The sequence below is a fragment of the Conger conger genome, chromosome 9 (genome assembly GCF_963514075.1).
Source record: "Conger conger chromosome 9, fConCon1.1, whole genome shotgun sequence".
NCBI lineage: Eukaryota > Metazoa > Chordata > Actinopteri > Anguilliformes > Congridae > Conger > Conger conger.
In genome coordinates this window covers 11,688,994-11,704,180 of record NC_083768.1, presented here as the reverse complement: position 1 = coordinate 11,704,180, position 15,187 = coordinate 11,688,994, and the positions used below count along the sequence as shown (strand labels likewise).

General features: G+C 47.6%; 2 protein-coding genes across 3 annotated transcripts in view; both read left to right on the top strand.

The window, feature by feature from the left end:
* LOC133136219 (leucine zipper transcription factor-like protein 1) overlaps window positions 1-282 on the top strand; it is a 13,560-nt gene extending 13,278 nt beyond the window's left edge. For both annotated transcript variants that reach the window (XM_061253515.1, XM_061253514.1), the window contains exon 10: window positions 1-282. This exon is cut by the window's left edge and continues 450 nt beyond it. The gene's annotated coding sequence lies outside the window, so the exon portion shown is untranslated.
* Window positions 283-1,774: 1,492 nt separating this feature from the next.
* zgc:136930 (uncharacterized protein LOC563946 homolog) lies at window positions 1,775-11,048 on the top strand. Its single transcript, XM_061253512.1, has 9 exons — window positions 1,775-2,523; window positions 3,671-3,731; window positions 3,995-4,090; window positions 4,602-4,784; window positions 5,153-5,278; window positions 8,742-8,962; window positions 9,238-9,281; window positions 10,193-10,282; window positions 10,855-11,048. The coding sequence occupies exons 1-9, from the start codon at window positions 1,820-1,822 to the stop codon at window positions 10,899-10,901; spliced, it is 1,572 nt and encodes a 523-aa protein (XP_061109496.1). The 5' UTR covers window positions 1,775-1,819; the 3' UTR covers window positions 10,902-11,048.
* The last annotated feature ends 4,139 nt before the right edge of the window (window positions 11,049-15,187 follow it).

Here is a 15,187-nt window from a genome sequence, read left to right as displayed (position 1 = left end):
GCCTCCTATTAGCATTTATTTTCTCAATAGGAGGCTCTGTGCCATAGTGTTTATATTTTGTACATCTCTGCATACAGGGAGTTTCTGATGAATAAGAGACCCTATTTTTTACCACGTCTGCTTGTGTGTGAATGTCTCTGGGAGTGATATCGTGGTGACCCTGCAGTGGCAGCAGTCACTGTTGAGCAGTGTAAACGATTGTATTGGATAAAGTGTTTCAGCTTGACAAGGCGTGTTGCCCTGTCATTGGCCACCCGCAAAAATAAAAGCATCTGACACTTCCATGTAGCTTCAGTTCCTCCTTCACGTTCTCCTCCTGGAGCGCAGCTCCCGAGACGCTGAGGATTCTGGGACGCGGGGGCCCTCGGACGAGAGACCATCTGCACAAACCGGGCTATCTTAACGGAATCTCACGGAAAGGAGCAACCAGTCAAACAAAGCGCAGTTCCTGATGTCATTTAGAGACGGTGTAGGTGAAAACTTCCCACGCACAAGGTTTCTGTGGACTTTCGGTAGTATGGGTTAACACATGACATTTTATTTAGCAGACTCTTCTATGCAAAGTGCCGTACAAAAAAAAAAGTATGTCATGAACATTATTTCCAGTACACATGGTAAATAGGCCAAGTCAGTAAGGAATTAGGACAGTAACTACAGCACCAAGATGAATAGAAATGCGAATACAATAATAAATACATATGAGTGTACAACTGCAACAGTCCTTTTAGATCCTTTTAGACTAAAAAGTACAACAAGGGGCTGAAACACGTGCTCTTGGAAGGGTGTTACAGTATCTATGATGGGGCACGGCGCGGTAGACTGTGAGTTTGATTGACACTCTAAATAAGAGCAAGTTTCCACAGGGAAGGTATGCCTGCTTCACCTGCCACATTCAAGTCCAGCCCCACCCAGGAGTGCACTCGGAGAGACCTAGCCAACGTCTCCTGGAGGCTTTCAAGACCAGGCATCGCCCCCCCTGTCACTTAAATGCGCTCCGTACTCAAATTCCTCATTTTATAACTGTAATATCTGAAAAACATCGATTTCTGAAAAAAAATCAAAATCAAAATCGAGGGCCGGCTTGCAGTGGGGGGGGAAGAAGAGCAAGCATTTTCACATTTGGGCGTGAGTTTGCTCCTGTCAGTGAACCCTCCTGCGTGACTTACATTAGCGATCACTGCTCGTGGACATTTCCCGGTGGTAGTCAGCTGCTGGATTGACCTTGGCATGCTACGGCTATGACCACATAGGCATGTGACTAGATTGAACTCAAACTACACTTAAAATTCATAGCAGTGCACCATTCATTTAACAGGAAAATGGAAGGAAAGATGTTGCAGCACAAAATGACTTCTAAATGAGTGTCGCAGTATTCCTGTCTACAATGCAGGCAATGCAGTTTGGGCACAGCGCGGCTATGTTAAACGCCCAACGGGAATTATCCGTTTTATCCGTTTTTAAATCCATTCCTGCATTGCCGAAGCTGGTGCCGTGAAGCGGCAGAAAGAGGCAGTGTGTATAAATCTCGCTTTTTATCGTCTGCCCTAAAGGGACGTTTTTGTGAAGCTGCAGGAACACGGCGGCCAGACCCAGCCCGGCAGGTGTGAATGCACTCTCGTGATTGTCCCACGCCGGTGAGGGTGTGGCGCGTCGGGGTGGTGGCTCCAGCTGGCAGGGAGCCAATCACGAGCCCCCGGTCTTCTGGCCCCTCCCTTCCTTGCTCACACCCTTCTCCCGTTCCTTTATAAATGGAGGGATCTGAACTGGCTGGTGCTTCCAGTCTCTCAGTGCCTTCTGTAGGGAAGATCTGCTCAACAACATGTCTTATACCTATTCCACGTCCAGGGTGTCAGGAGGGGGCGGCCTTGGCTATAGGGGCGGTGCCGGCGGAGGTGGCGTGAAGCTGGGCCTGGCCGGGGGTGGACTGGGCCTAGGATATGGCTCAGCGGTGGGGCTGGGAGGTGGGATAGGAGGGGGACTAGGTCTGGGCGCAGGAGCGGGAATGGGAGGCCTTGGCCTGGGCATGGGCGCGGGCGCAGGAGGAATGGGTATGGGCGGAGGGGTCGGGCTGGGCCTGGGCCTTTACGGCGGCGGCGGGGGCGGGGGCGGGGGCGGCGGGGCCTACTTCGCCAGTCCGGCCTTCGCCATGGGCCGCAACGTCGTAGCCGGGGGCCTGGGCGCCAGCTCGGCGTTGGCCATAGGGCCCGGCGCGGGGCCCGTCCTGGCCCCCATCCTGTCCCGGGCGGCGGAGAAGCAGACCCTCGGCCTGCTGAACGACCGCTTCTCCGCCTACATGACCAAGGTGCGGGCGCTGCAGCAGGAGAACGCCGCGCTGGAGGCCAAGCTGTCCCTGCTCACCGGCGGGACGGACATGATGTCGCCGGACTCCTCCACCACCACCGTCGAGTACGAGGCCCAGCTCGGCGAGTACCGCCTCACCCTGGAGACCCTCACCCTGGACACCATCAAGCTGGAGATCGAGCTGGACAACGTCCGTGGTGCTGCCCATGAGCTCAAGGCCAAGTAAGCATCTCTCTCTCTCTCTCTCTCTCTCTCTCTCTCTCTCTCTCTCTCTCTCTCTCTCTCTCTCTCTCTCTCTCTCTCTCTCTCTCTCTCTCTCTCTCTCTCTCTCTCTCTCTCTCTCTCTCTCTCTCTCTCTCTCCAAAATAATATCAAGTAATGACATACACATTTAGAATGCAGTCCTTATATATTGCCTGCGGTCCAAAGTGTGTACAAAACGAAGCTTTAAAAGTGCAGTATCGTTTCTCAATGTCTATATTCATTTGTGCTGAAACATAAGTCTTACAGAACATAATGAACTCTACAGTGAGTTATAATGCAATGTATCAGGCAATTTATTGTGCGATTCATGTCGATAGCAATTGAAACTGCATATCTGTTTGTGCAGTAGATCTAGACCTATGAATGTAGATGAATCAATTGCCATATTGGAACGTTTTTGAAAACCAATGAAGAATATAGATTTGTCCACACATCTACGGATGCAACCAGACCTGAGAAAAATTCCCCCAAAAGTGTAAACCCCGCCCTGCCAATCTGCTCCTCCTTGTATTGTAGTATTTGGATCCAAAACAAATATAATTTGAACCCAGGTCTGGAGACAAAGTACAGCCAATAGCACCATAACATAGCACATCTTCTGCTGTATTGGGTTAGAGTGGCACAGTTGGTTGGGCAACTGTCTCTAAACCCTCACACAGCCCCCCTCCCCCTCCAATGTGGCCAGGGGTTAAATTTTCTACCCTGGTATTTACTGCACTCTAATCTCCTCTCTAACAAAAACCCTCACTGCCTTCCCTCTGTCTGAAGAAAGACAAAAAAACTAACTAAACTAGGTGGTCATCTAAAAACAATACGGTTATGCTTCTCGGTTCCACCAAGATCGCAAGCCTAGTCCTGGAGAGCCACGAGCTCCGCTGGTTTTTGTTTTCACCTTCAAAATTTCACCTGCAGCCAATTCAGGCCCAAGTAACCAGGTACAGTGAGCTGATTGTAGTCAGCCGCTCTAATTCGCTCAATGCAGGGTAATTGCGAGAACCCAGCGAGCAGGTGGCTCTCCTGGACCAGGGCTCCAGACCGTTGTTTCGGATGTTTTTGCACGCGGGTGAGGCAGCAGACGCGTAACGCTCGTGTCCTGTGTTGACAGGTATGATTTCGAGCAGGGTGTCAGGTTCCAGCTGGAGAGTGACATCACGGCCATGAAGACGGTAAGAGAGGACGGATTGGTGAAGCCTGAGCTCCATGGCCAGCGAGATCGTGGAGCATTTGCTACTTGGATGATGAAGTTGCATTCGGGTCACATTCAAAGAGTGGCTTTGAGAGCAATGTTTGTTAATCGTAATGGTGGTGGTTCACATCAAATAAGGTTTGACTAATGAACGGCTGCACCCAGTTCTACGCAATTTTACCCGTGATGCTGTGTAACATGGCCCTGCGGTCAGTGGTGACCTTCCCACCTTCTTCCTGCCAGGATATTGAGGCCGCGGGCGACTTGCGCATTGACATGGATACCAAGTACTCCAGCTTGAAGAACGAGCTGGAATTTGTCAACAGGACACAGGAGGAGGTATGTGTGCCATTCTCCAAAACCACCGCAGCGACTGACAGCTAATGGTACAATTTGTTTCCTGGCTGGTTGTAACCTGTTCTTAACAACTTGGCACTTAATTATTAGGCCCGCTTAAAAAAAAAACAAACAAAAAAACAGCTAAAGCTAGCGTTTGAAACAGCTGGTAGCTGGTTGACCAGTTCAGACCAGCTTCCCAGCTCAACAAGGTTTAGTTGGTTGACAAGTTCAATCCAGCTCCCAACTTGACTTGGTTTAGCTGGTTGGCCAGTTCAGACCAGCTCCCAGCTTGACATGGTTTGACCAGCTCAAGCTATGTTTTGAAATTCATGATAGCTGGTTGTCCACCAACCAGCTCTGACAAGTTACCGGCACTAGCAGGCTGCCCAGCTCATACACAGCTGGACCACATTATGACAAGCTTGACCTGCTCAATTTTCCAGCTGGCCAAGCTGCCATAGCTGGATTTTACAGCAGGGATAACCGGATTTGGGCTGTTTTGTTCATACAGGAGCTCGCCACCTTGCAAGGCAAGCTGGGCACCACCAATATGGACACGTCCGTCACGTCAATGATTCAGCTGGACACCGACAAATCCTTCAACATCTCGAATGCCCTGAACGCCATCAGAGAGAAGTACGAGCAGTCCGTGCATCAGCACAGGGAGGAGGCCGATGCATACTACAGAATCAAGGTGCGGCTCACATTCCCAGTGCAAACTACGGTCACCACTTTGCTGTTCACACGCACAACTTTACAAACGCAACTTAAGGCACAGCTTTGCTATTCATGTCAACATTTTTACAGACAAAAAAGGTACTCTGTTTCACTGTTCATTCAGAATGACTCCAAACTGAATTGTGGGACAGGCTAGACATTTTTGACTGGGCAAATAGTCGACTGAAGAAAGTTTGCCAGATCTGTGCGCTTCCTTTCAGTGATATCCCGATTCTGCACTATGCCAGTGTGGACCCGGCTCTGGCAGTGGAATGAATTCTACTGCTACTGATAGAACCAGACCGGTATTTGACCTTTGAACCCTTCTCCCTATCGACCCTGCAGATGGACGAGATCCACTCAGTAACGGCCAAGAGCACTGAAGCCATCAGCAGTACCAAGCTGGAGATCGCAGCCGCGCGGAAGGAGCTCCAGACCCTGGGGCTGGAGCTTCAGGCTCTGCTGACGATGGTGAGCGTCCGCCAGCTGCCTGTCAGACAGACATTACGCACTCGAGCCCCATGAGATACGGCTGACTAAACCCAGCTTGGTACAGTTTAACAGCAGAGAAAACCCCCTAAATGATCTTTTTTCAACTTGAAATTTCATGACAAAGTTTGTGATGAGGATGACAGGTTGTTTCTTCACGCAGAATAGAATTTGGGCGATTAAGCTGCTTTATTTTAGGGGTTTAGTGAAGGCGGGTCATTTTTGACCTTTAGGACAAGGGGAGTATACAGCGTGTTAAGACTACACAAGGGTCAACACTGTGTAGCAAGGGGTTTGCGGGATGCAAGCAGGGCAATCCGAGGAGGACCACGCCTACTGGTTAAGTGGACACACACAGCTGGACTACATTGTGAATGAATCCAGGCTTGTGCCCACCTAGTCGTAGGCCTGGTCCTTGGATTGCCCTGCTCCCTCCCCCACGAAAACCGCGCCCTTGCCACACTCTGTGATACATTACATTACATTACATTAATGGCATTTGGCAGACGCTCTTATCCAGAGTGACGTACAACAAAGTGCATACCCACAACCAGGGATAAGTGCGCTGAAAGACCCTAGAAGGGAGTACAATTTCAACTGCCATACAACAACGATAAGGACCAGGGCCTATTTGAAATTATTATTATTATTATTATTTTGTTTTTTAAACAAACAAATAAACAAGCAAACAACAAAGCAAAAGTGACCAACTAAAAATACCGATACACAAAGTAAATCACAAAGACAACAATTAAGGTTCACAGGGGGGTAGGGAGGGACGGGGAGAGGTGCTGCTTGAAGAGGTGCGTCTTCAGTTTGCGCTTGAAGGTGGGGAGAGATTCTACAGTTCTGACCTCAACGGGGAGTTTGTTCCACCACCGTGGAGCCAGAACAGACAGTAGTCGTGAGCGTGAGATGGAGGTTTGGAGAGGGGGGAGGTGCCAAGCTGAACGAAGAGGTCTGGCAGGGGTGTAGGGTCTGATGATTTTTTTGTAGGTAAGCTGGGGAAGATCCCTTAACTGCTTGGAAGGCTAGCGCCAATGTTTTGAATTTGATGCGAGATACACATGCCATAGCAGCCGTGACAACGTGCCATGATGTTAGCTTGTGTCAAATGACCTACAACTACAGTACTTTTAGCAGTAAATTATGTATCACGAGTGCTCTGACTCTCATAACCTTTACCGATAAAAGCGACAAGTTTTAGATTTAGATGAGTGTGAAATTTCCCACGCAAACTGACATCATCCGTTATCCCTTTTGCTGTTTTGACAGTGTTATTTGGGCCCTATGCTGAAGGGTTCAAGTTACCAGAATATGTCCCTTGCTGTACACTCTCAGAAATAAAGTGGAGGCACATTTTTGTACTTCAACAATCAAAATTTCCCAAATGTACCCTGAAGGTACATACATGTACTCTTTTGGTGAACATGAGTATGTTTTCCAAGCAAACAAGGTGCAAATGAATTATATGTTGCAGGCTAGGGGTGAGAGTGTAAATGTAAATGGTAAATTCTAAATGTTTGGCATTTATATAGCGCCTTTATCCAAAGCGCTGTACATTTGATGCTTCTCATTCACCCATTCATACACACACTCACACACCAACGGCAATTGGCTGCCATGTAAGGCACCGACCAGCTCGTCAGGGGTTAGGTGTCTTGCTCAGAGACACTTCGACTGCTCTTACTGCCTGAGCCATGTCGCCCCCAGAAACACAGTGTAGTAACAACCTGCCTCTTATGGAAAATTTTGGGAGGTCAATGAATGAGTGATGAAGTATGAAACACCCGGTTCAGCCCAACAGACAGCAGACAGGAACCCCTCCCTAGTTGGCAGCAACTGGTTACCAAACCACAATGAATCATTAGTCTCGTTAAAAACCCCCCCGTTTCTGTTATCAAAAACGAAAACAGTGCATCGCCTGACGAAGGCACTGTTGCGTCAGAAAATTATAAATCAACATTGAATTCTCTTCTATTAAGGGGAATTTCGGTCTCAAGCTGGAAAGTCCTTTGCATGCCACACAGGACACTGTGCCAGCAATTCTGGTGAATGAGAGTAAAATCAGATTGGGCCCTCAGTCCGATACGTTACATTGTCACGCAGTTCATGTAATTTTGCTGTGATATTTCGCGAAATGTTCTCATCGTCATGGTGGATTTGGGCAAGCACAGAGCAAACAAACCAACAAAAAAAACGCTCAGAACCACGAGAGAAATCCTGACAAAGGCCCGTAAACAAAGAAGCATAAAAACAATATGCCAGTGTGACCAAAAGCAGAACAGAGGAAAGTCTTGAGGAAGACAGCATGGAGAGTAACACATACTGCTAAACAGCAAAACAGAAATGGCCATCGGAGCCTGATGTTCGAGCAGTAAGCTGGAGACAATTTAGCAAAAAGTGTGGAGGGGACGATGGCATGTTTTGGCATGTATTTCTGATGCAGTCCTGCATTTGGCACCACCAGTAATGCCTCAGGATGCTCTGTAGCTGAAATTCAGTGCATTCTTGCCTGGGAGTTATAGAAAGAGCCACACGGGAGATTTTCGGAGATTTTTACGAATGCACGAATACAGAACGAATACAGTCAGGCTGGCGTGTTGACTTACAGTAATGTGCCACTTATTGATGTTCTCACCTCCCAGCTTGTGTTCATTCAAGCAGGAAACTGAAATTACCATCTGTGAGTACCGGCAACAGCAACCGTCAATTCCCAGGCCGAGAGATTTTTATAAGAGAAATCTCAGCTTACAGGAAGAAGAGCTTGAACAGCAAAGGAAGTGGTTACTCTGTCTGAATGCACTTCAAGCAATGTCAAAACCCCCCAGAGATATGCAGCAGTTATTGTACAAACCTTCCCAGAACATACCCGTATTTTTCTACAATTCAAAAATATTCTAATTAACAGAAGATAGGGGCTATCCAAATCTTGATATTCTGCAGTTTTTCAGCTTTCTTGCCAAAACAATACAAACTTAACAGGAAATTACACCTCCTATCACCTACAGCGATACCCATGTTACAACCCTTATAGTGTCACGTGTGACTGTACAGTATCTGTTATACATATTGTCTAAAATGTAACGCATCTGCACAGAACATGCGTTTTTCAATATAAGGAATGGTATAGGTTTTTTTTTTTAGGCCTTTTTCAGCTTTTATTGGACAGTATAGTATAGAGAGACAGGAAGAATGGGAGCGAGAGAGAGAGGGAAAGACAATGTCCAACGTCGCGGCTTGCAATGAGCATGCAGTCCGAGACACCAGGAATGGTATAGCTTTCATCTAGTCATGGCACAAACACTTCCCTTCCTCGAGTGCCGGAGACGTTCTTCTCCGCCCACCTCCACAACCATCAAATCCACTACTCTTTTCTTTCGTCATTAATGCTGCCCTCTCTCTTTCTCTCCTCCCTTCTTCCCTCGCTCTCTTCGTCCTCCAGAACATGACCCTGGAGCACAGTATGTCGGAGGCGCAAACGCTGTCGACGGTGGGCGCGTCGGAACTGCAGGCCAGCGCGGTCTGCCTGTCCTCGTCCATCGAGGTGGCCAAAGTGGAGCTGCACAAGCAGATCCTCGCCTACCAGGAGCTGCTGGACGTCAAACTGGCCCTGGACGTGGAGATCGCCACCTACAGGAACCTTCTGGAGGGCAATGATTTCAAGTGAGTTTCCCTCGCGCCGGTCTTCAGGGACACGCTGACGTCATGGGGTGTTGAGCATCCGACGAAGGATTCAAATGACTTCAGTGGCCATGTTACAAATCCTTCCCCTTTCCGCTGTTAATTTGGCTATACTGAAACTTAAACTTCACCAAAACCTTTGTCGAGACATCACCGCCTCAGTCTACTATAAAAGTCCTGAATGAAGGTCATTTTGGAGTCGCCGAAAACGGTTAGGGTTAAGCTGACTCAACCTTTTTTTGTGATCTGTCTCTCAGGATACCAGACGTGTCCTACTCAAGCGGAACCTTCACATTCACAGGTAAGACGGAGACGTCTGCGGTCCGGCGCCTGGTTCCGAATTGCCGTCCGAGGGAGGGTTGCTCTCAGATCAGCGCACAGCCCAAATCCTGAATATTCAAACACTGAATCTCTATGTTTTTGGGGAGACTGTCAGCAGACTCATCGGGCTGTAGTTGCGAGTGTTCTGGGGGGTGCTGGAGAGGGGAGCGGGGGGGCCCTCACTCACCTGCCCTTTCCCCCTCTTGCAGGGGGTGATGCCCCACTCTTCAGCACCCCCCAGCACTCCAGAACCCCCAGAACTAGAAACGCCCTGGCAGGCAAGTGGCAACCCTCAGAGGTAGCACACGGCGTAGGGCTCCCCACAGCACACCTAGGGCCAGGCCACACGGTCAGGGGCATGAGGATGCTTAGGGGCCTGGACTGTTTGAAGCACCTGGAGCACCATGGTATAAGCTACAGGAACCCAAAGCAGCGCAGTGTGGGGCAGTGGTCTCAACTGCTCTCTGCACCTGAGCGTCTCTGTAGAACGACAGCTAACGCTGCCGAATTCTGAACGGAAAGGTTCTGTCCACATCCTGAAGATCTCTGCCTGTTCTGATCTAATCTAACCTAACCTAACCCAACCCTCTCTCTCTCTCTCTTTCCCTCTCTCTCTCTCCCTCCCTCTCTCTATCTCTCTCTGTCTCTCTCTTTCTCTCTCCCTCCCTCCCTCTATATGTCTCTTTCCCTCTCCCTCCCTCCCTCTCTCTATCTCTCTCTATCTCTCTCTGTCTCTCTCTCTCTTTCTCTCTCCCTCCCTCCCTCTATCTCCCTCTATCTCCCTCTATCTCTCTCTGTCTCTCTCTCTCTTTCTCCCTCCCTCTCCCTCCCTCTCTCTATCTCTCTCTGTCTCTCTCTCTGTCTCTCTCACTCTCTCTATCTCTCTCTCAGGAGGGTCTGGAGGTGCCCTAATTGCAGGCGGAGGTGGAGGTGGCGGTGGCCTCAGCGGAAGTGACCTAACCCGGACAGAAACCATCACAGGTAATACCATACGATCTTTGAATAAAAAGCCATATGCGTATCAACTCAGTTACTACTGCTTAAATGACAACAACAACAGCAACAACAATGATTTCACGTCATTTCGTTGTATATGTTATTAAAAGAGTATATTTGAATATTGACCAACATTATTGCAAACATTACATATTCTTTCGCTATTTGATGGGGGCTCCCATTGAGAGTAAGACTGAGAAGGTGGTGTTAAATTGAGGCCACTGACATTCGGATACCACCTTCCAATTTACAAAGCCTGAAAGGTGGTCTGTAGTGTAGTGGATAAGGTACACGACTGGGATCCGCAAGGTCAGTGATTCGATCCCCGCTATAGCCACTATAAGATCCGCACAGCCGTTGGGGCCCTTGAGCAAGGCCCTTAACCCTGCATTGCTCCAGGGGGGGATTGCCTCCTGCTTAGTCTAATCGACTGTACGTCGCTCTGGATAAGAGCGTCTGCCAAATGCCATTAATGAAATGAAATGTAATGAAAGGATCAGACGTTTTTTTTTTTTTAGCCTTGCGGAGCCCTGACTGTAAACCCTGCTCTTCCCCAGTGCTCACAGAGACGTCTGCTGTCTCAGAGGGGTCCGAGTCCACCTGACCTGCCCTCCGCGTGGGCCACGGGAGACAGCGAGCCGCCGCGCCCCTACCCTCCGCGGGAGAGGCTCCTCCAACAAAGACCTTCACCCCTGCCACGCATGGGTCCCTCAGTCTTTACCCCACTGCTTAATAAATCCTCCAGCCTGAACCGGACCGCGTGCCTTCTGCTTCTTTACCGCACGTCCGAGCCGCTAGTTTTCATGCCGCTGCTTCACGCAGAGCATACCCGCGACCGTAGAACTACGGCATTACGTCGGCTGCAGTTTTCACGTGGTACGTTTTTCACATTTGAGCAAGTACAGTTCAAATTCCAACAGCTGATATGTTCTTCAAGGGTTCAAATTGTATCGGTGTGGTCACGCTAGGACTCGGCAACCGAGCTTTCCTCCAGGGTCCTCATCGCGCCTGTCCCTGTGTTCGATTTGCACGTCGTTGTACGTCGCTCTGGATAAGAGCGTCCGCTAAATGACTGTAGGGTAACAGGTTTCCAGTGAGTCCCACTCTTTCCTATTCACTTATATTAATACCTCTTTGCTATTAATATAGAAATGTAGCCGTATTGCAATCGCGACCACATACGATATGACTACATTTACGATAATGCAATATAGGCGCATACTCTACAACTTTTTTTTCCCATATTTCTTAGTCAAGGTTGAAAATAGGGAAACAAACATATGCGCGTATACAGATTTTTCTGAGAGCATAATTTCTGAAAAACTCAATAGCACAATTGGGATAACGCTGACATTTACACTGAGGATCTTTTTGGAATTATTAAAAATAAATGTGTAGCAGCCTCAGTGGCAGATGATAAATTCAAAAATCAGTTTTAATCACTAGAGTATGTACGATTAAAGAAAAAAGAGACACCATTCTGTTAACTGTCAGAAACTGTGAGCTTTCAACATAAACAGCAATAGCAAAAACTGCACTTTGAGATTGTTCAAGACCTTTTAAAGGAATGTTTTGCGCCCCAACCCATTTTCTGCCCACCAAGAGTGTACATACAAATGTAAAAGTGTGAAAAATGACTTTTCCTGTGCTTCTCCGAAGTTAATTGTGAAACAGAGGGGGCCAGGGCCAGGTCAAGGGTTTCACTTCCTGAAGCGTGCTGTCTTGTTACGTAACACAACCAAAAACATTGACGGGAAGAGAGAGGCAGACAGGGTGGGGAAACCTGGGGCTCATTCCATTCCCTTATTTTTCTCCTCTTTATCCTTTTCTTTTCTTCCTTTCTTGCCCCTATTTCCACCCGTAGGAAAAGATTCAAGATTTTTTAATTTTTTTAATTTTTTTTTTTAAAGATGCTGTGATGGAATTTGCATGTACTTCCTGTTTTGGTCGTCACACTTCTTATCTTCACACCATTTCATACCTGCATATCACACTATTCGCACTATTAACCCAGGATGTACTTAGAATTTATCTACTTTAACAGCTGATTTAGCTGTTGCTCTCTTGTCCAAAAATGTCAGACACGGCCTTCCATGGGAGAGCATAACCACTGTAATGCTTTGGCCTGTAATAAGAATAAGCCTTGTTTTATTGACATCCACCCTGACCCATAGTCATTGTGCACCATCCGTGTGCGTGAATGCAGCAGTAAATAACGGCTCGGCTTGCTTGCGTTATGTGCGTGGGTGGGTTGGTGGCGACGGTTTTTTGGATGTTGTTGAAGGCCCTGTCTCTGACCCCACGGTCTGCTACTGACACCAACACACCGGTGCACTGCTGACGTCACTGTATCGAATGCTGTGCTATCTTTCCAGTGAGATGTTAAACTGCTAATCCGTCCCGGACCGTTAATGATCCTACACAAATATACAGCATGAAGAGTAAGAGGCATTAATAGGGTTCAAATTACACTCTTGATTTTGGGGATCTGCTGCGTGATCATTAACTGGGGGTCCCCCTGTTGTACATTCTCTCATCAATTAATAAGCAAATATAACATAACATAACATAACATAAAGAGCACCAAGGCTGTCCCCTTGCCTGACAGTGCCACCCATTGGTGTTCCTGCCATCCCTCTACCTCATCCGTGCTTCAGGTCATTGGACATTTATGTACTTTTATTTAATCTGGTTTTCTGTTTAAAACCATTTCTACAAACCGGTGTCAACCAGCGGCAGCCCCTCCTGAGTCAGGTTCTGCTCAAGGTTTCTTCCTGTTTCCAGGGAGTTTTTCCTCGCCACTGTTGCCCTAGGCGTACTCTTGGGGCCCGGTTTCTAATTCTGTAAAGCCGCTTTGCGACAAAGGCCCTTTGTAAAAAGCGCTATACAAATAAAATTGAATTGAATTGAATTGAATAAAGTAATGGTGAGAATGGGCCATTCAGCCCAGCAATCCTTGCCTTTCCATAAATATAATGAGTGACAAAATGGTAAGGCCTGCTGTCAGGTTGGTTAAAATTGTAGTATTAATAATAATAATAATAATAATAATAATAATAATAATCGTAAATTAAATGTTTGTATTTGTATGGTTTAGAATCATGTGGAATGCCCCTGAACCTTTTTACTTCCTTGAGTGGGGTTCTCAATTAGGGGGGGGTCAGATTAATAACTCAAAACAGAAAATTAGAAGGTGGGTCTAAATCAGTTCCTACCTTCACTTGTGAAAAGTGGTACGGTCTGCAGTCTGACCAACTGAAGGCAAATTAAAATAATAATTAAAGGACCTGAGCTGAAATGCCCTGGTGGAGTTAGTGGCAGTGAAAAATGTGAACGTGAAGCAGCCTCAGGTACAGCCTGGGCAAACGTACCCAACGCAGAAGAGGAGGTGTGAAATAACAACAGGCCTGAGGAAACGATCTCGTTCTCGTGTTCGCGCTGATGAACCTCGCGTTTCTGCGCATTTCTCCTTCACGTCATGCTGCGTGCGGGGAGTCGCACGACCTAAATGTAGTGATCTGATCCGACGGACGGACGGACGGACCGCTAGACAGACAGACGGACGCGCAACAGTTCCGCCTCGAGAGGGGTTTTTAAAATAGACTGGAGGGACATTTCAGTTCTGCTTTCTCTGTTACACAGTGTTGTAAACAAGCGTGTTTCAGTGTGCGGAGCAGGTGTCACAGCTACACTCACGCACTTGTGCAGAGTGCGGAACGTGTGCGTCACAGCGTCCCTATCTGACTCAAAGTGAGATGAAATCAAATTGAAACGGAAGGAAAACCGGGCAAAATCCAACAGAGTCCGAAAAGCAAGGTTAAAAAAAACTGTCCAGTGGGGAGCAAAAACACTCAAGCAGTGGCAAGAAAAAAAAATCCCAATATTCCCAAAACTCCCCGATAGGAAGATATCTCGAGAGAAGACCGGCTACAGAGGGGGAGCCCATCCTCCGCTGGCTGGCCCAGTGAAAAACAGAGGGAGAATGGAAGGAGACATGAATCTAATAAGGTAAATGGCAGGCATTTATATAGCGCCTTTATCCAAAGCGCTGTACCATTGATGCTTCTCGTTCACCCGTTCATACACACACTCACACACCGACGGCGATTGGCTGCCATGCAAGGCGCCGACCAGCTCGTCAGGAGCATTTAGGGGTTAGGTGTCTTGCTCAGGGACACTTCGACACAGCCCGGGCTGGGGATCAAACCGCCAACCCCCCGACTGCCAGACGACTGCTCTTACTGCCTGAGCCATGTCACCCCCTACAACTACAACTACAACATAAGGCATCTATCACAGCAAACTGATCATTACCTGCCCCCTACAACATACAGTATCATCAGGTACCATGAGCAACCAAAGCCAGTTTATCACCCGGGACAACCATTACCCACAATTCCCCACTTTGTAGTGAAAAGGACTGAATAATCACAAATCTAATGGGGAACTCTACACTCTTCAGCCTTTTCCTATAGCTAGAAAAACAGTGCAGCAAAAATGTAGCTCAATTAAACCCACAGCAATCACGTGACCGTCCATGTTCTTTTGGGGTCTGGTTTGTGGCAGAGTGGGGAGGAGTTGAAAATATTGCTCAACGTGGGCTTCAAATGCCGCCAAAAAATTAAAAATAAATCAACCTGTATTTTTGTGATATGTAAGACTAGAACACTTAATAGGACAATGTTTGTTTTTTTACAGTGTACCTATAAGGTTCCCTAAGGATTTGCAATGAAAACCGTGTTCATTGCAGCTTTCGAAACACATTTACATCCTGAACTGTCACAAGTAGATGTTGGCCCTTGGGACTGTAAATATGACTGTATGGACTATATATCGATATGTCTATAAGCATCTAGCACATGAATATTAATTAGAATTTGTTATGATATG